Genomic DNA, 27,986 nt, shown 5'->3' with positions numbered 1-27,986 from the left:
CCAAGAACAGTGCAAGAAGCCTTATCAGTTCCAGAATGGAAAGATGCAATGCAAGTCGAAATGGATGCCCTGTTGAAGAATAATACTTGGGCACTGGTTGACCCACCAAAAGGAAAGAAACCGGTGGGATACAGATGGGTGTTCACTGTGAAGCATAATGCTGATGGCTCTATTGAAAGGTACAAAGCCCGGCTGGTTGCAAAGGGGTTCACTCAGACTTATGGTATAGACTACTTGGAGACCTTTGCCCCAGTAGCCAAGATGACCACTATCCGAGTTCTGTTATCCCTTGCAGCAAATCATTCTTGGCCCCTGTTTCAAATGGATGTTAAAAATGCCTTTTTGAATGGAGACTTATAGGAAGAGGTTTACATGCAGTTGCCTCCTAGATTCTATGATACAGAGACAGGTAAGAAGGTTTGCCGACTGAACAAGGCATTGTATGGTTTGAAACAGTCACCTAGAGCCTGGTTTGTTAGGTTCAGATTAGCCCTTGGAAAGTTTGGTTATGTACAGGCCCAGTCAGATCATACACTATTCATCAAGAGGGTGGAGTCCTCTCTGACACTACTTGCAGTATATGTTGATGATATTGTGGTGACAGGAAATGACAGTCATGAGATTGGGCTAGGAGTGTTGATGACAGAAGGTCTACCTCTGGATATTGTGCCCTTGTGGGAGGTAACCTTGTCTCTTGGAGGAGTAAGAAGCAGAGTGTTGTTTCCCGCTCCAGTGCTGAAGCAAAATACAGGTCAATGGCTAATGGAGTGGCTGAAATCTTATGGCTGAGGTCACTACTTGAAGAGTTGGGTATTGACTATGAAAAGCCCTTAATGTTGTATTGTGATAATCAGGCAGCTATTTATATAGCCCACAACCCAGTGCAGCATGACAGAACTAAACATATCGAAGTTGATCGACATTTTGGGCAAGAAAGGGTCACATCACAAGAAGTGTGTCTTCCGTACATCACATCTAATATGCAGCTCGTGGATATCCTCACCAAGGCTGTACCAAGGAAGAAGTTAGAGACAAACCTATCCAAGTTGGGAATGATAGATATCTACTCCCAACTTGAGGGGGAGTGTAGAGAACACTGATGTGGGCCCCACTTCAGTGGTCCCCACTGTGTTCGTAGGACAGCATGTGTAGTTATTTGTTTCAGTTATAGTAGTGTCAGTTTGAGTCAGTTTGTTAATTTAGTTGTTATTTATTTCAGCTTTTATTTACTTTATTTATTATGTAAGTACTAAGGGCAGATGTGTCATTTCCATTATGTACTAAACATAACCTATAAATAATAAGAAAGTGGCGGCGGCAGATCTGTTAGAATCTGTCCCTCCTTTCAACCACTTGTGTTCTCCTGTTTCTCTTCTATTCTCTCTCCTTTCTCTCACTTTTCTTCTGTTTTGTAAACCTAAAACCTATTAGGATTCAAGACTAATTACAGTCTTGATCTTCTACTCCCCTTACTCCTAGAGCTTTTGGTTGTGTATGTTTTGTTCATAATTTAGGGCCTAGGATGGACAAGTAAGATGTGTGCTATAAAATACATTTTTCTTAGCTATTCCAGCTCCCATCATTCATTTGTGTGTTTAGATGTCACTTTCTTTGAATTTGTTCCCTTCTTACCTGTCCTAATGTTCCTCTCCTCCAGTGTTTGCTCTTCCTATTCCAGTTGAAGACCCCATTCCTACAATTCTAGTTGTGCCCAAGCCTTCATCTTCTCTAGTGCGGGTTACTACTAAAAGGCCACCAATCATGCAAGCAGACGGGCACCAGCTCCTCCTCCAATCTCTTCTTCATAAATAGATCCAACAATTGTTCCCTTCTGACCTTGATCTTCCTATTGCATTGCAGAAAGGTAAACATAGTTGTACTTATCATCCCATTAACAATTACGATTTTGTTTCTCACCTTTCTACTTCTCATCAATAGTTTGTATCTCTTTTATCCTTTATTTCCATCCCTAAGAATGTCTAAGAAGTTATTACCTCCCCAGGGTGGTGCCAAGCAAAAGAAGAGGAACTATCTACACTTGCATATAATCACACATGAGAGCTTACCACTCTCCCTCTTGGTAAACATGTTGTTAGATGTAAGTGGGTGTATGTTGTGAAGTATTTACTGCATGGCAATGTAGAAAGGTTGGAGGCTCAATTGGTGGCTAAAGGTTACTCTCAGTTATATAGAATATGTTTAAAAGGGCATGGAAGGTGTACGCCTAGAGGTGTGCCTCCAAGCAAGGTGCCCCTAAGATGCCTTGAGGCATAGGCTAAAGGGGTTGACACCTATGAGGCGTATGCCTCGTACGCTTTTTTCATGAGGTGTACGCCTCATATAAAAAGACAAAATAAATAAAAAAAGAAAAAAAGGAAATGAAAAGAAAGGGAAGGGAAGGGAAAGAAAAAGAAAGAAAGAGAATAAAAAAAGAGAAAAAGAAAAAAAGAAAAGGAAAGGGAAGAGAAGAGAAGAATATATAAAGGGAAAGAAAGTGGGAGTCAATAAGACCCCTCGCCCCCCCCCCCTTTCAACTAGTGTTATGCATCTCCATTCTTTTTAATATAAAAGATTTTTATTAAAAATAAAGAAAATTGAGATCCTCCTTCCTCATACCCCTCTTCTTAAGAAGGCTTATGCCTCTCATGTTCTGAACTATGCCTCATGCCTCTAAGTAGTGGTGTCAGTTCGAGAAAGAGTGAGAGAGCAATGAGAAAGACAAAAGTCCAGATCTGTTAGGGTTGATCAACCTGATCAAACCAACCCAGAAAAGATGTATTTATATTAATCTTATGTAAATGAACAAGATTGTCCTTACAAAGAGAATAAAAAAGGAGTTGTACACTAAAGTACACACCTATTATAGTATAGAAAGAAAAAATAAAGTACAGTACAATAGAATTACAAAACTACCCTTCAGTAGTTCTTCTACACTCCCCCTCAAATTGATGCTGGGGTAGAAGCATCAGTTTGTCAACTAGGAAATAATGTCGGTCTTTGGTCATGGCTTTGGTTAAGAGATCCGCAAGCTAGACCCGATGAAACATGTGGGAGAGAGATGTGACCTGCATGGAGAAGGTCACGAATGAAGTGACAATCCACCTCAATATGTTTAGTCCGCTCATGAAATACAGGATTGGTTGCAATCTTGATTGTACTCATGTTTTCCACAAACAGAGGAATAGTAGATGAGTGATCAATATTCATGTCATGAAGGAGAGCCTTAAGTCGGATTATTTAACTGCATACTAAAAACATGGCTCTGTACTCGACTTCAGTAGATGACTTGGAAACCGTTTGTTGTTTCCTGCATTTCCAAGAAATCAAAGAATCACCAAGGAATATACACCAGCTAGTAGTAGAGCGACAAGTGTCAGGACAACCGGCCCAGTCAGCATCTGCATAAACACGGAGCTGTATGGATGAAGAGGATGAGAAAAACAAGCCATATGATAGTGTACTTCGTACATAACGAATAATTCATAGAACTGCAGAATAGTGAGGCTGAAGTGGAGCTGAAAAAAACTGACTCACAATCTGAACCGCATACGTGATGTCAGGTCTAGTCATGGTTAGGTAGATAAGACCACGTACAAGTTGTCTATATAGGGTAGCATCAGGAAGAAGATCACCCTCATCTTTACTCAACTTACAATTAAGCTCCAGAGGTGTATCAACATGTTTAGAGTCAGTCAAGCGAGCAAGAGACACCAAATCAGAAGCATATTTCTGTTAGTTGACAAAGTAACCCCGATGACATCTTTGAATTTCGAGTCCAAGAAAGTATGTTACTGGCCCAAGATCTTTCATTTTAAAGGAGTTACTAAGCAAAAGTTTGAAATTGGTAATACCATCCACATCATCTCCAGTAATAAGGATGTCATCAACATAGACCAAAAGAAGAGTCAATCCCTGAGCTCGCTTGAGAGTGAAGAGAGTAGTCTAAAGCACTCTGCTGAAAACCAACTTCCAACACTACTGTACAGAAGCAATCAAACAAGGCTCATGGAGCTTGTTTAAGGCCATATAAAGATTTCTTCAGTTTACACACCAACTGAGGATTGTCACAGTAGTTGGGAGGTGGTTTCATATAAACTATCTCCTATAACTCTCCATGGAGGAAGGCATTCTTGACGTCCATCTGATGAACTATCCACTGTTTGAGGGAAGTAACAGCTACTAGCAAACAGACTATTGTCATTTTGGCCACAGGTGCAAAAGTTTCATCATAGTCAATTCCATACTCTTACTTGTAGTCTTGAGCAACCAGGCGGACCTTATATCTTTCCAGAGTACCATCAGATTTGAGTTTTACGGTGTAAACCCACCAGCTACCAATTATGGAGGCATCTGGAGGAGGAGAGACAAGACCCCATGTGTCATTTTCCAATAAAGCCTGAACCTCTGAATCCATAGCTTCTTTCCAATGCTCAACTACTACAGCCTAGTTGTAAGACTTAGGAATATCTGTGGTTGACAAAACAGCTGAGAAGGAGCTATGACTCGAAAAAGAAGCTATAGCGATCAGGTGGACGAGAAATACGAGATGACCGATGCAAAGGAATAGATGAAGGTAAATCCTCAGGAGGAGAATCTGCACTTACAGTAATGGTGGATGGAGAGGAATGACCAGACACTATAGCTTGAGATGGAGGAGGCATAGGCAATGGGTGAACTGGCTACTTCCTGAAGTATGTCTGAAGAGGTTGAAGAGAAGGAGAATCACCTGTAGATCTAAAGTCATGCAGAACAGAAATGGATGGTGCAGGTAATTTACAAATATGTTCAAAGAATGAGAGATTCTCAAGAAATATGACATTGCGAGAAATGCACAACTGACGGACTTTGGGATCATAACAGAGAAACCCCTTGTGTTTTGTACCGTATCCCATGAAAGCACACATAGCTGATTGAGTTGTTAGTTTTGTGCGTTCAAGGGGAGGGAGATGGACAAAGAAAACACATCTGGAGACACGAAGAATGGATAGGTTTGGTGGGCGATGAAATAAGGCCTGATGGGGAGAAGAATTTTCAGGAATAGGTGTAGGAAGACTATTGATGAGATGAACAGCAGTGCAGGTCCTCCACCCAGAAGGTAAGGGGAGAATGTGAATCTTGTATCAAGGACCTCACCATACTAGCAATATGACAGTTCTTGCGCTACGATACTCCATTCTGTTGAGGAGTACCAGGACAAGATCTCTGGGACTGAATGCCATGTTGTTTAAGATAGGTTTGAAACTCATCATCCTCACCATCGTAGTACTCTCCCCCTGAATCTGACCTCAAAATATTTATGGTGCTTTTAAACTGGGTCATTACAATAGCATGGAAGTTCTTAAACATGGAGAAGATTTTTGATTTCCTTCTAAGAAAGTAAACCCGTGTGTAACGAGTATAGTCATCAATGAATAATACAAAGTACTTAAAACCCAAGCGTGAAATGACTGGAGACGACCACACATCACTATGAATGAGATAAAAAGGTGTAGATGCATGTTCAGTAGAAGATGGGAAAGGTAAAACATGACTTTTACTATAGTAGCAAGTTAAACAAGATTTATCAATATTCTTGACTGAAGAAGTATTCAAAGGCAAACAACCAAAGGAAAACAAATAATCCAAATTCTTAGCATGGGTGTGACCCAAACGTCTATGCCATAAATGCCACACATTATTACATGAAGAAATAGAAGAACTAGGAGAAACAGATAGCAAACAAGAATCCGGTGAAGATCTCTTAGTCTCGAATTCCAAAGCAAACAGCCTCCCAAGCCTATGCCCCATCCCTTTCAGCTCCCCAGTGTGTTGGTCCTGAATGAAACAACCATCACGCGTAAATAAGACATTATTACCATCATCAACAAGTTGTCCGATAGATATTAAACTAGTAGTCAATTTAGGGACAAAGAAAGTTTTGGGAAGATGTAAGGGTTTGGTCTTAGTGGTGGATAAGAACAAATCGTTACAACCATATACAGGTAAAGAATCAACATTAGCGGTAATAATATGGTTGTTGAAGGATCTAGGTTTAGGAGACTGACCAAAGGAGGCACCAGTCATGTGATTTGAGGCCCTTAAATCAATAATCCACATGTGACACAGAGATGAACACAAAAAAACAGACTTACCAGCCAGTCCAAAAGCAGAAAAAGTAGAAGAAATAGTTGGAGACATGAGCTCACGGATCTTTTCTTCAATCAGATTTCCCTGGGCATCTGATTTGTGGGCTGATGATGAGGTGGCAGCATCAATAGAAACAGATTTGATTGAGGGCTGATTAGCCTTATGCTGTCCTTTCTTGGGAGGCCTAGTCAGACATTCCACAATGATATGCCCTTGTTGTTTGCAGTAAGTACAGAAATTTTTCTTCTTGCAGTGGAATGCCACGTGACCAAATTCTTTGCATTCATAACACTACAACTTCGGGAAGTCTTTCGTACCCTTCTGTTTGGTGGCTAAGAACACAATATCAATCCCATGTTCCTTCTTCTAATCAAGTGCAGATAAAGTAGAAAGACGTGTTTCCTCCCGTAACAACTCTCCAAGGATTGCATCTAGTTCAGGGACTGGTTCTCTACTAAGAATGCTGGAACGAAGAGTTTCATAGTCAGGCCTGAAATGCATCAAGAAATGCAAGGTCTTTCTCTTAGTGAGATGCTTCTTCATAGTCTTCACACAACAATCTGTAGAAAGATTCCCAAAGTGAGCTAGTTCATATTCAGTCCAAAGATTTATAAATCCTACATAGTATTCCTGAATCCGCTTCTCCCTTGAACATAGGAGAAGAGATTGATTTCGATCTGATATTGCCTAGACATATTCGATTGTTGATATACCTTTTCTAGGTATTCGAACATGTCATGGGCAGATTTGAGACCTCTCATCAGGATACTGACATCCATTGAAATAGACCCAAGTATCCATGATGTAACCTGAGCATTTTCGGTTCTCCATTGTTTCAGCCCTTTGACATCACTTGCGTCAGACATGGGAGTGGAACCGTCAATGTAACCCCACATGCCTTTCCCTTCAACAAAGTACTGAAAATAAAATTTCCAGAGAGCAAAGTTGCTCCCATCAAATTTGACGGAAATAAATTCACTCTTTTCCAAAGCCATAATGAACAGGAAATAAGTAAAGATCGACCTAGTCGAGCAGTAAGGAAGTAATGCAGCTGTGAGAATCAAAGAAACTGATAATAGAAGCCTCTTACAGTCACCAGAAAGTGTCCAAGTTTCAGCAGAAGAAAACTTGAAACACAGTCTAGAAAAGGAAAGTTTGGGTGCAGCCACCCAGAAGAGATGTATAGATCTCTCTCAACTCTTCTCAGATCTCGATGAAAGTTTCAGAATATGATGAGATGACCTAGGCAACACTTCCTTTCAAATCTCACTGCAAACTGAAGTCGTACGAGAAAGATCTAATAAAATCTCTCTCCTTGGATGCACAAAACACAGAGAACAAATCACTGGATAGATCAAAACAATCCAGATTCAATCGGCAGTGACAAAAGATGTCACACTGATCAAAAAGAGGAGAAAAGGATCAGAGAACAGCCTGCTCTAATACCATGTTAGTTCGAGAAAGAGTAAGAGAGAAAAGAGAAAGACAAAAGTCCAGATCTGTTAAGGTTGATCAATCTGATCGAACCAACCCAAAAATGATGTATTTATATTAATCTTATGTAAATGGACAAGATTGTCCTTACAAAGAAAATAAAAAAGGAGTTGTACACTAAAGTACACGCCTATTATAGTACAAGAAGAAAAAATAAAGTTCAGTACAATAGAATTACAAAACTACCCTTCAGTAGTTCTTCTACAAGTGGAATGCCTCACATCACACCTCCACGTTTTAAAACATTGATATCTAGTTGATTACACAGAAACTTTTTCTCCAATTGCCAAGGTTGAATCTGTCCAAGTGTTGATATCTTTAGCAGTAACGTATTCAGCTTGACATAAAACGGCCTACTTACACGGTGACCTTGAGGAAGTATATATAGAGCAACCACCAAGGTTTGATGCTTAGGGGAAAGATGGTAAGGTTTGTAGACTTAAGAAGGCAATCTATAGGTTGGAATAGTTTCCATGTGCATGATTTGGCAGGTTTAGTGAAGTAGTAAAAAGCTTTGGTATAAAACATTGTTAGGTAGATCATTCTGTGTTCAACTACGAACCAAAGGCTGGAAAGATATTGTTAGTGGTGTATGTAGATGACATTGTCATAAATATAGTGATAGTACGGGGATTGACAGATTGAAGACTTTTCTACATGATCACTTCCAAACAAAAGATCTTGGTAATCTGAAATATTTTTTGGGAATAGAAGTTGCAAGGTCAAGGCATGGTATTAACCTGTTCCAAAGAAAGTATGTTCTTGACTTGCTAAAGAAGACAAGACTGTTAGGTACCAAACCGACTGAAACACCTATAGAACAAAATGTCAAATTAAGTACTGATGTAGGTGAGGAGTTTGAAGATCCTAGGAGATTCAAAAGGTTGGTGGGTAAGTTGAACTACTTGACTATTACTCGGCTCGATATATCATTTGCAACGAGTGTGGTGAGTCAGTTTATGCAACATCCTCAGGTTCCACACTAGGATGCAGTTCTACGGATTGTCCGATATTTGAAGGGAGCTCTAGGTCATGGCTTGTTATATAAGAATGGAGGAAGTCTTGAGGTAGAAGGTTACACAAATGACAATTGGGCTGGCTTAGTTTCTGACAGGAGTATCCACTACAAGGTATTGTACCTTCCTTAGGGGAAATCTGGTTACTTGAAAGAGCAAGAAACAAACCACAATAGAAAGAAGCAATGTTGAAGCTAAATACAGGACCATGGCACGTACTACATGTGAACTAGTGTTGTTGAAGAATCTTTTGTAAGAGATGGGATTCCCAATTGACAGCCCTATGAAGTTATACTGTGACAACCAAGACACAGTCCATATTTCCTCTAACCCAATTTTCCATGAGAGAACAAAGCACATAGAATAAGTTGATTGCCGCTTTGTAAGAGAAAAGGTGCTCAATGGAGTGATAAGTACAACATATGTAAATTCAGGAAACCAGTGGGAAGATTCTGCTTATAAATGGGTTGAGTCAAGGGAGAGTGGATTACATATGTAACAAGTTGGGATTATATGACATATACTCACCAGCTTGAGGGGGAGTGTTAGAGTCACCAGTCATAAGAGTAGTTTAGTCTTTTTCCTACGTAATTAGAGTTATGTTGCCAGTTGTCTTTGTTTAAGTCACATAACATATAAATAAGAGGGGAATCAACTAAAAAAGTGGTTCTTTCTCTCTGGTCGATCTCTCTATTTTCTTCCTCTTCTTCTCCTCCTCTCTTATTTCAAACATAGAACTGAACCAGTGCTAACCGAACCATTAACAATACATAAAGCTATAAATGTCTCATATCTGAAATAGTCCCCATAAAGCATTTCAGAAAGACCCAGCAAAGTTGGACAGAGAAGTATTAGTCACATTTTCAAAGAAACTTCAAATATTCTTTAAGAATCAATGAAATGAAAAAAGGAATAATGGAGGTACAAACATGACTAGAAATGGGTATAGTATGTAAATAGATGCATTTGAGGTAAGCATTGTATCAGGACAATGCAGCCACTTTTTGCCAAAAAAAAAGAAGTAGCATATTCAAAGAGTAGAATTTCATTTGGAAAGGAAGAAAAGCACCCATAAAAAAACAGAAGTATACCTTGAAAGTAATCTAGGTAGGAAGAAGTGGCTCCCTCTGATTAGATCGAATGTGATGATTAGCCTAGAGAAAAGGATAAAAAGAATAGAACATAGCCATAATAGTCAAAAGGTATTGTCAATCTTTAATGAATTTTAACAAGAAATGAAACACATATTTTAATCTCACATCCTCATTTGCTCCTGCTGCCATATTTACGAAAGATGATTCCTTTGACCTGATAAAACAAATATCCATATGAGATTCAAATGGAAGGATGGAACTTCAACATTGTCATTGGCAGACTCATCCCAAGTATATACTGCATGTGTTTAAATCACCAGACAGTTTCCGAGTAATCACCATAGCATAATATTGCAAAACTTTCTTCTGGGTCATTTGATATTTTCCCATTCATTAAAAGACAGGCAGATACTGTAACTAGTAAGATTAGATCATAATTATTTTTACTTATAGTAATCAAAATGAACAGAACCATATACAAGATAGGTTTTCCCCAACTCAACCTTTAACACAACCAACACACACAAACAGAAAGCTGCACCCACTATCCCCTAATAAATACACAGAATACAACAATAGAAGTGCAGTTAAGAGGTGAAATACTCTAATGAGATGCAAGTATTCTTTCATAATCCTTTTTACAACAATGAAAATGTTCGGTGTAAATAGAAGCAATGAAAAAAAAAGGACATGCCTGCGATTATTCTGAACATCCATCATTTCCAGGGCTCCGTTTTGTGGTTCTTCTTTTACTTTTGATAAAGATGAAAAGAACTGAAGAGTGAAATGAAAAACCATATGTAAGGTATGCCCCAAAATATAATTCAAGTGAAAAGAAAATTAAGAAATAGTTGTCTTCCTTTAATTACCTGGTGCATTGAGATAAACACAATAGATATTCCTAAAACAAAATTTACAGTTAGAGTATGGCCAAATAATGTAGCAGATGCTATGCCTGTAAATATTGTGGCAACAGTTGATGAATATTTCTTCAAAATTGTATCTGCAGGCATTAAGTAAAAACTTCCAATTACAATGGGTATAAGGAATATAATTTTTTCAGAAATAATGATCAATAGTCTGAAAAATAGGATTTGCTTTAAAAATGCCAAAACACTTTATAAAATAAAAGTACATAAAACAAACCTGCATATTTAAAGAAAAATGAGGACAAAATGCCTTGTGCTGCATTGTTGCATATTAAAAATATAGTTGCTTTTGAGTGTCCTTGCAGAATATCAAGGCTATTGGGACCTGGAAACATTCAAGTCAGAGAAGCCAATCATTAATTCTACAACTCATTCTATTTTATTTAGACAGTAATAATAGTTGTAGATCCCACCGGCAAGCCACAGGGCTGTTCCTAAATTAGCTCCTAAGTTCTATGGGCCTTTCAAGGTTTTGCAGCGAATTGGTGAGGTTGCATATAAGCTGGAACTTCCAGAGCACAGTAGGATTCATGATGTTTTCCACATTTCCTTGCTCAAGCTGTTTAAGGGTGTTCCTCCTATCAGTGTTCCCTCATTACCACCTTTGAAGGAGGGCAAAATCATTTTCCAGCCTCAATCTATTGTTCGCTCCAGAATCAATTGAGGAGTTGTTGAAGTTCTGGTGGAATGGGCCAGCTTACCATTGGCTGAAGCTACCTAGATTCCTTTGACTGTGTTTCAAGACACCTATCCTGAATTAGAGCTTGAGGACAAGCTCTTAGTCCAGGAGGGGAGTAATGTTGTGGATGCTTTTATTGGAAAGAAATACAGCCACAAACAGCAGCAGTGATGGGCGTTAGATTCAGTGTTCCTATCTTATCTCTTAGCTAAATTCAATGTTCCTATCTTATCTCTTATGTAAATTCAGTGTTCCTATTCATTAGGCAGTAGCATTATTATTTCCTATTTATTAGGAAGTTTTCCTAAAGAAGGACTCTTATCTTCTTGTAATTTCCTATTTAAAGGAGCAGATGATATTCAATAAAATTATTGATATTTTCAGTCAAGAAAGAGCAGAGGAGAGTTGGTGGTCTCTTTAACAAATCACCATTAGGGCGCTAAAGATAGGTTCCTCGAGAAAAGGGAGAAACAAGGGAAAACAAGAAGTTTCCGCTAACCGACCTGTGACGAGATCCTATTCACGGGCCCTTAACACCAAGGATCTCTTTTATTCTTTTGTCGTAAAAAATAAGAACTACACAAGTGCCCTTAGTAGGGCGTCCATCACTAAAGATAGCAATAAAAAAACAATAAAAAAAAGAAAAATAGGCCCACTACCTACTAACACAAGTCATAAACATAACTTAAAGAAAAACAAAGAAACTAAGGCCCATTTGACCTATAATCTCTAGACTCCCCCTCAAGCTGATTATAGAAACTAAGGACTACAGAATTGTACAAATTCTGCTGAAAATGTACATCAACTACAATTATAAAAAATTTAAAAAAAATACAATGTGATATTGGCTAGACAGAGTTCTGATATGAAACAGGTAATACCAGGAAAAGAACTTCCAACACTGCCTTAATGGACTAAAGTTTGTTTACATGAAAGCACTGCTTCTCTATTAATTCAGTAAAGATTTAAACAGACCTAAATGAAAATAAATTGAAAAGCTTCATAGGCCTCTTTCATCCATACACATATGTACATAACAAACTACTAATACGTTTACTAGTTTCAGAAAGGACAAGATATCTTTGGATCAGTCAAAGATACCTGCAAACCAGAATTGTTAGTTTCATCGTACCTTTAAAAATGGCAGTTCCAAGAATTGCTATGAAGTTGAATATAGCACCATATCCATATAAAAATAAATTCTGCAAACCAGCCAATTGTTATCTATCATGTCTTGTTACATCTGAACTTCAAAATTAAAAAATGTAAAAAATAAAACTGAGCAAATCCACACCAAGTTTCCAAACGTCCACTCTCCCAGGAAAAGTAATGACAATATTGGATATAGCAATTCTAACTTAATATTTGCATAATCACTTGAAATTTGATTGGTGGGATTAACAGGGCAAGTAAAAGTTCAAAGGGGGGGGGGGGGGGAGTGATAAAACTCAAGGTAGATAATCTACATGCATGGTGGACCCAATATCATAGTATGTGTCAGAAGTATTAGTTCTATATGTACTTTAGGCACAAGGGAACTATTATAATTTAACTTTATTTTAACCACTCTAACATAAAAGGGGTTCAGGCACTACCACACCCTAATCATTGGATTCTTATCACGTTTTCTTCTCTCTCAATGACTTCCCTTCCTTCCTTTAGTCTTCCTATGACAATTGACATGGCAACAGAGCATTATCTGCCATAGAAAGGACTAGCTTTCATCATCTTCCTCTTTTCTTTATGCCTGAATTGAAGAGAATAGATTGTTGGTGGAACAACAACTCAACCTCATTTGATCAGCCTCTCTTTCTATTTTTTCGTTCTTTTTCTTTCATCATAAGACAAAAGTGCTTCCTTTATGATCTGAAGTGGTGATTGAATCTGGTAGGGCTTCATGAGAACATGGTTTGTAAATTAGATAGTGATGAACATTTCACCAAGTAGAGTTGGAGAAACTTCAGAGATATTTCACTAATTTTACTAAGATAGAGAATCTAAGAAATTAGAAAAGTTTTGTAGAAACATGGAATTAGTTATTAGAACAAGAGATCATTAGAAGAAATATAATTGCACATATAAGACTCGAAAAACCATAGCTAAGAATTGTATAAATCAAACAGGAAAGAAATTACAAGACTGTAATGTCAACACTCTTGTCTGAATAGAGAGAAGAACAAGAATAATCTTAGAGGTGTCAAGAATGAATGACTCCCACCTCAAAGAGTCTCTTATATATTAAAAGATATGTACAATTACAAGAATGCCCATATAGGGCTGAAAGAGAAAAGAAGAATAAGCATAAGTAATGTACAACAAGGACTATACTAATAAGATAAATCAAGTTATAGAGTCTCCACATGTAATAGGTATATTCTCTTCAACTCCCTTTTGGTCTTTAGCCATCTTCTTTTCTTATATATGTCAATTACTTGGCATCGTAACTTTTGTCTTTATTGTTACTATATTTTTTTATTAGATTGAGAATACACTTTTGTGGTTATATGGAAATATAGTGAATTATAGTGACTTGGTAAGTAAAAAGCCAATTATCACAATTTCCTATTGGTTCTTTTAGGAAAATATTTTTAAACAATTACAATGATTTTACTGAAATATGGAAATTTTTAATAATATTCTAAAAATTTAAACTTTAAATATATAGTCTATCAATGAAATCTGAAATATCGCCAATATATTGGCAAAAAATCAGAGAAATTTTGCATACCAAGTTTCCATATTGCCACCTAGAAAATGAGGATATTTTAGTGATATTTCGCCAAATATTGTCAATATTACTAACCATGCATGTGAAATCTCTGTTGAAGCCCTTTGATTGTGGTTCAAAGTAGCAGAAGTTTTGATGGTGTGCACAAATGTAATTCTTCTGTTGTGGCCTAAGATCCACAAGGAGTATTCCAAACGTCTTTTCTGAGGGCTAAGAAAGCTATCTGTCATCAAGAAGTGTTCTGGTGCTACTCATGATATCTTATGAGGAGCTTTTTGATGTATTATATCATTATAGTCCTTATTGTACTCTATACATATTCTTACTCATCAAGCCATGCTTTTAGTATTGGGAGTCGATGGGTTTACACCATCAAGCTGAAGTCTGATGGTTCCTTAGATACAAAGTTCATCTTATTGCTCAGGGGTACACATAGGAATATGGTAAGAAACGTTTGCCCCAGTTGTCAAAACTACTATAGTTTGTGTTCCCTTGGCTCTATTTGTCAGCTAAAGGAGACGGCATATTTGATACCCCCTCCAGGATACTGTAGTGATCCCGCTCTTGTCTGCCAACTAAAGAAGTCGTTATATGGACTGAAACAGGCTCCCCAACCTAGCTTGAGAAATTTAGAGATGTCATTGTTGTTGTTAGATACAGTCAAAGTTCCACAGATCCTCTCTTTTTGTCTAAAGAAGCCTTAGTGTGTTACAGTTCTCCTAATTTATGTTGATGATATGTTGTTAACTAGGGATGATGAATGAATTTGAGAAATTTAAGTCTCTTCTTTATAGTTCTTTTCATATGAAAGACTTAAGTTCTCTTCTTTATAGTGCTTTGCATGAACTCTCCTAAATAGATGGTGCGTTGTGTCAGACACGCTCTTGAGTCTAACACTCCACGGATTCTCCAAGGGCACTTCTACATAACATTTCCTTTTTATTTCCTAGCTTATTGAACAAATGAACAGTTAATATACAAGGTGAATCCATTTTTTGCATCAAACATCAATTAGAAACAAAGGCTACAATTTTTTATGTTATAATGTTTGAATTCAATATGAATCATTTTAATAGTATCTACTTTTCCATAGATGTGGCTACAAGTCCATTTTTTCTCATCTTTCTGACTCAGATTCTGGGATACACATTGGATCCCAACTCCTATGTCCATGCAACACTGACTAGTGCCTTGAACAGTACTTAGAGGGCTGAACAATAGAGTACAGACCGCCAGATTTTTTAAAGGCTTTGGGAAATTGATTTGTGCAGCTTAGAAACGTAAAATGGCATGATCAATATCTTAAACTCAGTTATTGGAGAGTCTTAGCAAGCTGGACATGATTAATATCTATGCTCAGCTAGAGGGGGATGTTGAGATATATGGAATTGTGTGAGTTACTTTAATCAGGGGTAAACATGTAATTTCATGAAATGATATTTAAACTAATGATGTTGTCAATAGAAGGACTGAATTCTATTAGAAATCCTTTCTGTTCCCATTTTCTCTCTGATCTACGCTTTCTCTAGTTTCTCCTTAAGATCAAGCAACAAAACACTCATCTGAATCACAAAGTTGATTTCTTTGGAAAGCAAATACAAATAATCCAGGCCAATGGACTAATAGGAAGAAAAATACGAAATGAAATGATATTTAATCCTTTCTGTTCCCATTTTCTCTCTGATCTACGCTTTCTCTAGTTTCTCCCTAAGATCAAGCAACAAAACACTCATCTGAATCACAAAGTTGATTTCTTTGGAAAGCAAATACAAATAATCCAGGCCAATGGACTAATAGGAAGAAAAATACGAAGCATATTATAAATAAGTGGAGATTATTTTCTTAACAGATCCAACCACAATACCATGAAGCCCCAGGTTATTTTCATCCACCAGGCCTCAAGCACATTAGATAGTACTGAAGAATCACCTGAAGATAAATACTTGTCTCAAATTGACTCTTCAATGCATATTCATTGTAAACAGAAGCCAAAGATGGAACAGTAACCTGTAATGTGAATAGCCATTGTTAAGCATTATCTCCAAAATCTTTTACAAAGTTTATCAGAGATTTTTTTTTTCTTTTTGACAAAAAAACAGAGACCAATATCAGTTAAGCCACTTGCATATGAAATGCAAACAAGAAGCTTATTGATTCCATTTTATTTGTATATAAACATATAAAATGCAATGAACTATTTGATGATTATTTGCAAGATAACTACCCTAACAAAGTGAATTGAGCATTTGAGAATTAGATTATACACTAAAATAGAACACTAAGAACATCCGAATGTGATGGTAATACATTGATCACAAAACTTCAAGTGGACAACTTTAGAGGAGACTTACACCAAAGTGGGCATTAACTTTTAACACCAGGCTAGTAATAGAATCTAGATCCACAATAAACTCATGATACCAACCTCGGTTCCAAAAAAGATTATGCAGTATATTACTTACAAAGATCAACGTATATAGGTATGCACCAGTTGCAACTGGAAGACCCATAGCAGTTGTACCCTCGGGTAGTGACCGGAGCTGATTAACACTAATTCCAATGAGCAACAGAGCCAGAGCCTCCCACTGTCACAAAATAATGAATTGGAATATGTAATAAGACACCGATTCATTTGAATTAGTTTGCCAATTGGATGGTTAAAAGACCAAATGTATCAAAAGGAGATCATTTAGAATTTCAAGCTAACCTGAATTATGGAAAATCGCCGTCTCATAATCATCTTTAACAGAACAGCAATAACCAAAACCTGCAAATGTTTGCAATCCTCAAAAGAAAATTTACATGAAATACCCTGACGCCTAAAGACACTAAAAACCTATCACGAGAGATAAGGATATCCTTATATTTGAACAAAATTTAGAAACATGTCTACATGTAAATCTAACAAGTAGAGAAGTAGGAAAATCCAAGTACTCTTCATATGATAAAACAACAACAACAGTATGAAATATTAATAATAGTTTTGTTCTCTCATTGGTAGAAAAACCACCTTCTTTTTATAATAGCACCTTATTAATTAAAAGAGAACCAAAAGCCATAGCTTCCAACATAGAAGGGAGAAAAAAGGGGAGCCAAGCCAGAAAAGCCACAAAAATGGATTGGGTTAGAGTTCACAAAAAACTCCAAAACCAACACCTGTCTAGTGACAAACAATCAAGCAGCATTATTTTATACTAAAAATAAAATGTATTGAACAAAGAAAAAAAGTATAGCAGCGGATTGAAGAAGCACTACCTCGTTGACCAAAGGATGTTTTCCTAAAATTTGAAGGTCAAGACTTGAGAGTAAGGTCTATGGATATATTGGGGCCTTTTCCATTGTAAAATATTTTTCTTTCTCCATGAACTCCCCAACCTTTCCTACTCTATAAAAGATCAAAGCTTTTACAGTTTTACTGAGAAGCCACTATGAGGATAAAGTAATACTGGTGGGATGCTCCAATAAAAATGTAAAGATTAGTGTCTATCCCCTCTTGTGGTTATCCTTTGCTTGATGAGTAATGAAAATGCAAATTCCTTTATCATTCCTTTGTGTTATATATGGAATCTGTAGAAAGATTGGGCCAGATGGACCTTAACTTGCTCCTATTATTGTTTTATTTCTAAGTTGTTTCTTTCTTGTATTGGGCCTTGTTACAATTCAGGTCTGCCTTAGAGTTCGGCCTGACTGAGTTCAGTGATGTAGAAGAAGAAAAGCTGATAAAGAAAAAGAGAAAGAGAGAAAGAGAGAAAGAGAGAAAGAGAGAAGAGAGAATTCTGGTTCGAACTGAAAGAGTCAACCTGACTTCTCCCAGTCAGCCAGTAAGTATTTATATTATTATTAAGCATGACTGAAAAGACCTATGTGCCCTTACTTAAGTTAAGAGCACATGTTTCAACACAACATTACAGATCAGCAACATCAATCAAGGTATAAAGACAGAAATACCCTTACGCTAACACTCCCCCTCAAGCTGGTGAGTATATATCATATACTCCCAACTTGTTACATATGTAGTCCACTCTTCCCCGACTCAAGCCTTTTGTAAATAAGTCAGCCCACTGATTTCCTGTATTAACATGTGTAGTGTCTAGCTCTCCATTCAGCACCTTCTCCCTCACAAAGTGACAGTCAACCTCAATGTGCTTGGTTCTTTCATGAAACACTGGATTAGAGGAGACTTGAACTGCAGCCTGATTATCACAATAGAGCTTCATTGGAGTGTTAATGTTGTACCCTACTTCCTATAGAAGGTTCCTTAGCCACACTAATTCAAAAGCGGTATGCGCCATAGCCCTATATTCTGCTTCTGCACTGCTTCTTGCCACAACCGTCTGCTTCTTACTTTTCCATGTCACCAGGTTACCTCCTAGAAACATGCAATAGCCTGTAGTAGACCGCCTATCAGACATAGAACCAGCCCAACCAGCATCAGAATACCCTTCTATTTCAAATTTTCCCCCACTCTTGTATATCAGACCGCGACCTGGAGCCCCTTTTAGATACTTCACAATTCTCAGAACCGCATTCCAATGAGGAATCAGAGGTTTTTGCATGAACTGGCTTACCACACTAACTGCAAATGAGATGTCTGGTCTGGTAATGGTTAGGTAGTTCAGTTTGCCCACAAGTCGTCGGTATCTGCCAGGGTCTTCAAACACTTCACCCATATCACTGCTTAGCTTAGTATTTGTGTCCATGGGTGTTTCAGCTGGTTTGGCACCCAACAAGCCTGTTTCTTCCAGCAAATCAAGCACATACTTCCTCTGGCACAGGTTAATCCCACACTTGGATCTCGCTACCTCTATCCCCAAGAAGTATTTCATTTTACCCAGATCCTTTGTCTGAAAGTGATCCTGCAGATAAGTCTTCAGCCTGTCAATACCAATGTTATCATTCCCAGTAATAACAATATCATTTACATACACCACCAACAGTATTTTTCCTCCTGGAGAGTCATGACTAAATACAGAATGGTCAACTTTGCACTGTTTCATGCCAAACTTCTTTACCACCTCACTGAACCTACCAAACCATGCTCGAGGAGACTGTTTAAGCCCATATATAGCCTTCCTTAGTCTGCACACCTTACCATCCTCCCCCTGAGCAACAAACCCTGGAGGTTGCTCCATGTAGACCTCCTCGAGTAAGTCACCATGCAAAAAGGCATTCTTGATATCAAGCTGATATAGTGGCCACTCATACATGGCTACAAGAGAGATCACAACACGAACTGACCCTATCTTAGCAACCGGTGAGAAGGTCTCTGTGTAGTCAATGCCATAGGTTTGGGAGTACCCTTTTGCAACTAATCGTGCTTTCAGGCGTTCAACACTACCATCAGGCAGATACTTAACCGTATAAACCCACTTACAACCAACAGCTTGCTACCCAGGAGGAAGAGCAGTGAGGTCCCAAGTATGATTATGATGAAGGGCTGAGAGTTCTTCCATGGCACGGCACCACCCTGGAGAGGCAAGGGCTTCCTAGACATCTTTAGGAACAATAACTGATGATAACAAGGTAACAAACTGGCGATGGGAAGCGGAAAGGTGAGTAAGAGAAACATAATTAGAAATGGGATGAAGGGTGCAAGTACGTTTCCCTTTCCGCAAAGCAATGGGTAGATCAATCTCAGATGCTAAGTGGGGGTCAAGTGCCGGATCCGTCGACGGAGATGTAGCCGGAGTAGTAGCTGGTGCACGTGGGCGATGTGTATACACATGACGGATAGGTGGGCGTTCAACAGGTGGTGGCACCGGAGGCAAGGATTTGGTTACGACTGAAACAAAGGGAGGAGGATCAACAACGGGAAGTGGAAGAGGAGGAGGTGATGAGGAGAAAGAAGCATCACCAGACCCCAAAAAGAACGGAGTAGACTCAAAGAAACTGACATCAGCACACACAAAGGACCATCGAGAACCAGGATGGTAACACCTATACCCTTTCTGGGTCCGAGAATAGCCAAGGAAGATGCACTTGAGAGAACGGGCATCAAACTTGTCATTCCCGGGACCCAGATTATGGACAAAACAGACTCACGGCGTAAGAGGGAACGGAGACAAAGTGGGAAACAAGACCTAAAACGGAGACTGGCCATCAAGGATGAACGTGGGCATCCGATTAATCAGAAAACAAGAGGTAAACACTGCATCACTCCAAAAAGGTTTGGGAACATGCATGTGATGCATTAGGGATCTTGCTGTTTCAAGGAGATGGCGATTCTTTCTCTCAGCCACCCCGTTTTGTTGTGGGGTGTAGGTACACGAGGTCTGATGTATAATGTCGTGTTGGTCCAGGTATTCCTGAAATGATGAGGATAAATATTCGCGGCCATTATCAGAACGAAAAACTTTGATGTGGATACCAAATTGGTTACGAATTTCAGCATAAAATTTTTGAAAAATGGTAAACAATTCACTTCTTTCTTTCATTAAATAGAGCCACGTCATCCTTGAAAAATCATCCACAAAAATGACAAAATATCTGTATCCATTATATGACATTACTTTATAAGGATCCCAAAAATCTGAATGAACTAAAGAAAACGGACTCGACACATGGTTATCAACCCTAGAACTAAAGGGAACACGATGGTGTTTCCCAAACTGACACGACTCACAATCCAAAACAGAAAGCTGACTCAAGGACAAAACCAAGGACTTCAAGACTTTGAGCGACAGATGACCAAATCGGCAGTGCCACTAGAGAGGAGAAAGAGATGACTGGAGAGCTGTTGAAGTTCTACCACCACCACCGTCAAGATAATACAGTTCACCTGCTTCATGCCCTCCACCAATCTTCATCCCCGTCTTGAGATCCTAAAAGACACACATAGAAGGATAAAAGGTAATGGAAAAGTTAAGTGATTTGGTCAGCTTACTAACAGACATAAGGTTAAAAGGCAATTTAGGAACAACAGAACTGATGAGAGGGATATAGGATCTAGGTCAACATTACCAACACCACAAATTGAGGATGTGGAACCATTAGAAAGGGTGACAGATTGTGATGTTGAGCAATGAGATAAGGAGGAAAACACACCTAGAGTTCCAGTCATGTGATCGGAGGCTCCAGAGTGAATGATCCAGGGATTGGGTGTAGATGCCAGACAAGCCATACCTGAGTGAGCAAAAGTCGCCGTGTTCTGCTGTGATTGGATAAACCTCTCATATTCATCACGGGGAACACTCACCATCTCCTTCATGGGACCATCTGTGGATGTAGGAGGCAACTGGTCAGATGAATGATTCTCCTGTCTAAAGCTGGAACTTGAGTCACCAGTCGCGGCATGATTGGCCCAGGTTGAGGGAGGACCATGTAAATCATAACAATAGTTGATGGTATGTCCATCCATACCAAAATGAGTGCACTTCCTCGGGCTTGAGCTACGTCCTCTACCACGGGCTCCCCCTGAATCTCTGCTCCCAGTACAACCACCACCACGATTATAAGTAGACCCACCATTGCCACTTCGGCCATATGCAGAACCACTACCACCACCACGGCCAGACTGAGCTCCCCGAGCTCCACCTCTACCACCACGGCCTCTCAATGCAGCAAAAGCAGATCTATCTGAGATATTAGAGTTCTCAGTAGATCCAATAGAAATCCTCCGAAGTCGAGCAAATACCTCTTCTAGGGACGGAAGAGCTGATCCCCCTAATATCTGAGCCCGTACTGGTTCATATTCAGACTTTAGTCCTGCCAAAAATCTAGTCACATCAAGCTGCTCTCTCTGTTGTTGCTGAATCTTGACATCAGAAGTGAGAGGATGATAGACATTCAACTCATTACGTATGTTCCTCATGTTGGCATAGTACTCCTCAAGACTCTGATTGCCCTGTTGCAGATTAAAGTACTCTTGATAAAGCTGATAAACCCTGGTTGTATTCTCCTGCCCCGAATACAATTTCTTCGCATGGTCCCACACATCTTTGGCAGTATCAAGGAACATGAAGTTCACACTAATCCTGGGTTCCATACTGTTCCACAACCATGTGATGATCTGAGCGTCCTCTTGCTCCCAGTCTTCATACTCGTGAGAGTCAAAGGAGGGTTTCTCCTCTTTGATGTGTTTTACCTTCTTCTTTGCCTTCAGAAAGACTTCAACGGATTTAGCCCAAGGCACTCTCCATTTAACTTAATGGAGGTCATCTGAACATTCAGGTAGTCTGTAGGCACCATCACACTAGGTTTATAATCATTATTGTCTCCCATTATGTTATCACCAATTCTGCACACTTGCTGAATTCTATTATCACTGAGATCTGCACACTACACACCACTAGGTCACACCTGTCACACTGATTGCAGCACTAATTGTTGCTGGAATGTGTGCTCTTTACACCACAAACCCTAGATCACACCTGTCACACTGATTTCAGCACTTGTTGTTGCTGTAAAGTGTGCTCACACCACAAACCCTACTCCTACAACTACCTGAAATCTCACCACTATATGATCATATCTCTTCCTTCAAAATGCACAAAGAAACCAGCATAAACCCTAGAACTTACTCGCCGAAACCCTAGCAAATGGTCTGAAACACACCTCCTATTTAATCCATAACAGATATCATGCACTGAAATCTCTTACCTTATCGCTGAAGTAACACCCATGCGAGCAGGAGAGCAGTCCACACACAACAGCCGCTTCACACACAACAGCCACTGCCCACACAGTTCGGCCCTCTATTCTTCCTCTACTAGGAGAGGGCGATCTCAGAAATCACAGCAACATACGACCTGACTGGAGGCATAGAGACCCCCAAGGGAAGAGGGCGACCACTCCTTTTCAGCCCTTTCCCTTATCTCCAATCGAACACAGAAAAAAAAAGAGGAAAACCCTAGATAGGGTGCGCAGAGAATGAACCCTAGGCAAGCAGAAACTAAGGTAGATTTAACCTAGCTCTGACACCATGTTACAATTCAGGTCTGCCTTAGAGTTCGGCCTGACTGAGTTCAGTGATGTAGAAGAAGAAAAAGTGATACAGAAAAAGAGAAAGAGAGAATTCTGGTTCGAACTGAAAGAGTCAACCTGACTTCTCCCAGTCGGCCAGTAAATATTTATATTATTATTAAACATGACTGAAAAGACCTATGTGCCCTTACTTAAGTTAAGAGCACATGTTTCAACACAACATTACAGATCAGCAACATCGATCAAGGTATAAAGACAGAAATACCCCTACGCTAACAGGCCTCAAGTATATGAGCCATCTTTTATTTCTTTTTATTGTTTACCAACTCAGGAGCCCTATTGGAGCATTCATGTAGTTCCATTTACAGTTAGTATTCACAATTAATAAAACAAATTGATAGGGCTGAAGGGAATTACGATGGACTGAACTCTTCATCTCCCTCTTCTCTCATCTCTCTCTCTTCCTCTACTTGCTTTGTTCTTTCTTCCTTTGGTTGTTTTTCTTTTAATATTCACAGCATTTTTACTGTTCAACTTTCTTCTTGGTATCAGAGCAAACCCTACCTTTCTTTTCTTCCTTCTTTTAATCCCATACACAGTGTGTATGGAGAGTTAAGCTGTTGATTATTTAGAGATTCATTCGGCCTGGTTGGTAGAGGGTTCTAGAGAGCTTTTTCAATTCAGATTGCTGCCCAAGATTGCTCCTTGGAGATTTTTTGCAAAATCCTAACCAACTGGAGAATTTCCAATTGAGGGTCCTAGCGGTGCTTTGAACCTGGCGCTCAGGGTTTAAAGGGTAGTTTTTGGACCCTGATTGAGATCGATTCAAGCTAAACAGAGTTTTGGGGTACCCCTAAGGAGCAGCTGCAATTTCCAAATTTCTCCTGGGTTGCAGGGTGAAGTGAAACCCTATTTTTTGGTTCCTGTTCAGGTCAGCAATTAGCTTATTTGTTTTCAGTAATCCATATTTACTATTTGAATATTTTATTTAGAAGTATTGGACTTATGGAGAACTCTGGAGTAGAGAACAAGCAGGGGACAATGTCTGGACTGGGCTTGGGAGCTTCTATAGACCCTCTCCTGGCTATGACCACTGTGAAACTTGATGGAACAAATTATCTAGTTTGGTCACACCATCACAGTCAGTAAGGATTCATGTATGCAGTAGAGGGAAGTGGGGATATATTTCAGGTAGTAAGAAGAAGCCAAAGGAGGATGATCCCTCCTATGAGAAGTGGATGCAGGAGAACTATACTTTTATATGGTGATTGGTGAACTCAATACAACCAGAGTTAGCATTACTTATGGGAGAATGATGTGAATATATTATGGCAAGGGAAGAAACCTTCAGCTGTATACTACTCTAAGATGGAATCACTTTGGCAAGAGATTGACTTAATGGAGGCAGTGGTTTGGGATAAAAAGGATGTTGAAACATGTAGGAAACTTGTGGAAAGAAACAGGGTGTTTGATTTCTTGATAGAATTCGACCCTGAATATGATATAACTAGGAAAAATATTTTAACCAAGGATGATGTCTCACTATCACAAGCATATATTATGGTTAGCAATGAAGAGAGTAGGAGAAAAGTATAGATTCAGGAGCAGCACCTGTTGATCATTTTGCTAATGTGGGAATGAAACCGAAGGCACTTGAGGAGAAAAGGGAGGTTATACGTGAATACTATCTGCTAGTATTTTCACAAAATCTTTGAACTGTTGCATAACCTTTTTTCCTTCTTATTGTGCTTTTTAGGACCTAAAGTCCCAGAAGGTGATTGGGAGTGGTCATAAAGCGAATGGGATATACTTGCTAGACATGCTTGAGCAAAGCCAGTTATACCCTAAGCGAATGGGATCCCTCTCTTCTACCTCTAGAAAGGAAGACATCAAATTCAGGTTCTAATCTTATGTTATCATTTGTTCTTCAGGCTCCATTTGGGAAGAGTGCAAATACAAATATGTTCAGTGCAAAACCTTGTATACACAGTCCATATTTGTATTTCTAAAACTCGTATTCGCAATCTTCACAAACGGAGCCTCATGTTGTCATCTACTAATTTATTGTCAATAAGCTATGTTACCAAAAACTCTATTTGTAAAGAGACTTTTTCCCCAATTTTTTGTGTTCCGGGATCTGGATTCAAGTTGTCTACTTTGCAATCATGTCAATTTTTTAGTAATCAATGTCCTAAAAATCTAGAACCTATTTTTGGAGTTCTAGATTGGATCATCTTAATTTTAAACCCTTGAGGCTCCTATTTCCTAATATGTTCAAGTTTATACCAATTTGTAGTCTATAATGTGAATTTTGTGAATTTTCTAGACATTGTAGAGCTTCATTTCTTCCAGGCAATAAATGAAATTTGTTTCCTTTTGATAATGTGGAGTGACTCTTCTCACCCATTCTACAAGCTAAAGATTCCACCTGTAGTTAATAAACCTGTGCATAGTGCTTTTGTTCAGCAATTCTACAAGCTAAAGTTTGTTGCCTTGGCCTGATTCCAAATCTCCTTTGCTGTTTTGGCCCACATAGAATTCTTCCTAAAGGTTGGCTGCATAGATAAGAGCATCCAAGACATAATCATATAAGTCTCCTGCTCACACGTATCATGAGCTCATCCACTCTCCTTAGGTTTACCAATTCTTCCATTTAATACTAGCAACCACTTTACTCCTCTGAACCATACCAAGAGGGGTACCAATTCGTCCACTCCTGCTCACACGTATCAAAGCAGCCTTTGCACTTCAATAACTATTCTACTATAAACACCAACACTGTGACAGTCTACACAGACTTCACAACTTCGGTAATTGGTCACACCCACCAACTTAGAGATCTGATCTGACTCAATCTGATGTCCATACATTAGTCCACATCACCATCAGCAATCAGTAGGCAAAAACAGGTCTCTACAAACCAAAACAGGATAATAAGAAGTCCAATAGGTTCTGCATGCTAACAGTTCATAAATCCAATCTAAAATAAGTCTGCAATTCACTTCCAGCCCTGTACACCCTCAAAATACACTCAAACATGCCTTTACAGGAATGAAACTTGGGGGGTGTTCTTTTTTTGGATTTTGAGAGGGCATTCTTTTTTTTGAATCCCATGTTCCTTTTTCAGATTAATGTGGGGACCAGGGAAAGTTTATTTTCCTGGGTATCACTTACCCGGGTAAGGGTAAGTGATACCCATCTCCTAGGTGGGTAAGTAACTTTCCCACTTGGGGGGAAAGTTTCCAACACTTGAATGGGACAAAAATGCCCCTTTTAATAATGAATTTTTTATGGTTAAAATGGTCATTTCCTTTTTTTTACTTGGGAAATAAAAGAACATGGGTAAATACTTTTACCTGGGTAAGTGTTTCCCAGGAAAAACTTACCCAGGTAATTGCATTTACCCGGGTAAGTAACTTACCGAAAAGCGAACGGGGCCTTACTTCCATATCTGTAAACCCTTCAATACATAGTCAAAAACAGTTCTGCACAGCCTCATCAGTAACCTGTAACAGAGAACTGACCTCTGGCAGTCACATATATCATGCAACCAAGAAGACTGCATTTGGAACACCCCCCAGCAGTCATACAGATCCCACAATCCACTAGAGCAGAGATGCTGAGGTTAGTAAACCACTTATACGTTACTTCCACCAGTAGTGATCGGCCACCAAAGCATGGTTGTTTCTTGGTACTACAACCAAGCAGAAAAAGAAAAAAAAAAGGAAAAATAAATGGGTTGCAGGTTTAATCAAACAGCCCCAAGCCTTCTTTCAGCCTCGAGTCACAATTGACATTCTCAGGAAAAAAAAGAGCAAAATCTCAGATCTGCGAATAAAAAACCTTCTCTTAAGTCAGACTAGCAGTTATCATGGAAGAATACGAAGTAGAAGAGGAAGAGATTACTGGGCCTGGTGGCACCCGCTCTTTTATTATATTAGGTTGACATAATAAAAGGTAAAATGACTGAGTTACCCCTGGCATCTAGTAGTGGAAGAATTACAACAGTTACAAATGGACACCACAGTGGAAGTCCAACTTCTTTTGAGGACTCATTCTTCTCTCGACCAAAGAAAAGAGGAAATGGTTTATGGAGATGCACAAGGACAACAATACAATGATCAATGTGGGGGGAGAGAACTGCAAGAATTTTCTCTGATAAGAACCAAACTAGAGAGAAAATTACAGAGATGAGAGATATCTCAATTGGGTCAAGATATTGAAGTAGTTTGCACATTTTTCTACAGAAGATATCACTAGGGGCTGGCAAGCAATTGTTGTTTCATCGTTATTCAGGACCATGGAAACACTGAGATGGATACCACCCTAAAACAATCCAATAAAACTAAATCCTGAGGGTTTTGTTTTTGGCAATAAATAGAAAAGAAAAAAATATTAATAATAGAAGAAAGTACAACTGAGGGTGATGAGAGATCACCAAGAAATACAGAGAGGTACATGAAGATAGGATACAAATAAAAAGAAAGACTATAACCAAAAAAAAAAGGAAGACTGTAACTCTAGACCAACTCAAGGAGATTCCAAAAAACAGCACCAAGATCTTCTTTTGAAACCCCCTCAAACTCTGGAGGAATGAGAACTCAATTCATGACCCTTTTACTGCAAAGAAGAGTGATACGGTCTCTTGAACGGGAATTATCTTCAATGATTCTCCTACTTCTTTCTTTCCATACTCCGCAGCAAACACCAAAGGGAATGCAGCTCCAAGCAATCTTTGCCTTGATATTTCCCCTTATAGCTGGTCACCTAGTGAATAATTCCTCTGCCAAACCAGGGTCCATCCAGCTATCTTTAAAGAGAGCCAAGAACAAAAACCCAGATGAATTTAGAGTAGGGACAACCAATAAAGAAATGATAGACATTCTCCACTGCATTCTCACATAAATAACGCCTAGTCACCTACTAGCCATGTGGAAACATCTGCTCAGGAGTATGGGAGATTCAGAAATAGTGAAGGTGTTATGTTGCCAATTTATT

At 38.9% G+C, this 27,986-nt stretch overlaps 1 protein-coding gene across 6 annotated transcripts in view; it reads right to left on the bottom strand.

Annotated features, from left to right (window-relative positions):
• The window catches only part of LOC104598294 (CMP-sialic acid transporter 4-like), a 91,602-nt gene that overhangs the window by 22,160 nt on the left and 41,456 nt on the right, over window positions 1-27,986 (bottom strand). For 5 of the 6 annotated variants that reach the window (XR_735344.3, XM_019197948.2, XM_010260293.3 and 2 more), the window contains 9 exons: window positions 16,774-16,833; window positions 16,529-16,651; window positions 15,996-16,073; window positions 12,471-12,540; window positions 10,877-10,984; window positions 10,600-10,733; window positions 10,425-10,504; window positions 9,896-9,944; window positions 9,728-9,790 (listed from right to left, as the gene is read on the bottom strand). Coding sequence is in view for 5 of the 6 variants with exons in the window: in XM_019197948.2 (XP_019053493.1) it covers window positions 9,740-9,790; window positions 9,896-9,944; window positions 10,425-10,504; window positions 10,600-10,733; window positions 10,877-10,984; window positions 12,471-12,540; window positions 15,996-16,073; window positions 16,529-16,651; window positions 16,774-16,833 (753 nt within the window). In the remaining variant the exon portion in view is untranslated. Of the gene's footprint in view, window positions 1-5,515; window positions 5,815-9,727; window positions 9,791-9,895; window positions 9,945-10,424; window positions 10,505-10,599; window positions 10,734-10,876; window positions 10,985-12,470; window positions 12,541-15,995; window positions 16,074-16,528; window positions 16,652-16,773; window positions 16,834-27,986 lie in introns of those variants that run through there. The other variant, XM_088891016.1, reaches the window with a different exon arrangement.

Source organism: Nelumbo nucifera, chromosome 7, assembly GCF_055504915.1.
Source record: "Nelumbo nucifera cultivar China Antique chromosome 7, China Antique-T2T, whole genome shotgun sequence".
Lineage (NCBI taxonomy): Eukaryota > Viridiplantae > Streptophyta > Magnoliopsida > Proteales > Nelumbonaceae > Nelumbo > Nelumbo nucifera.
This window is presented reverse-complemented; position numbering and strand designations above follow the sequence as displayed.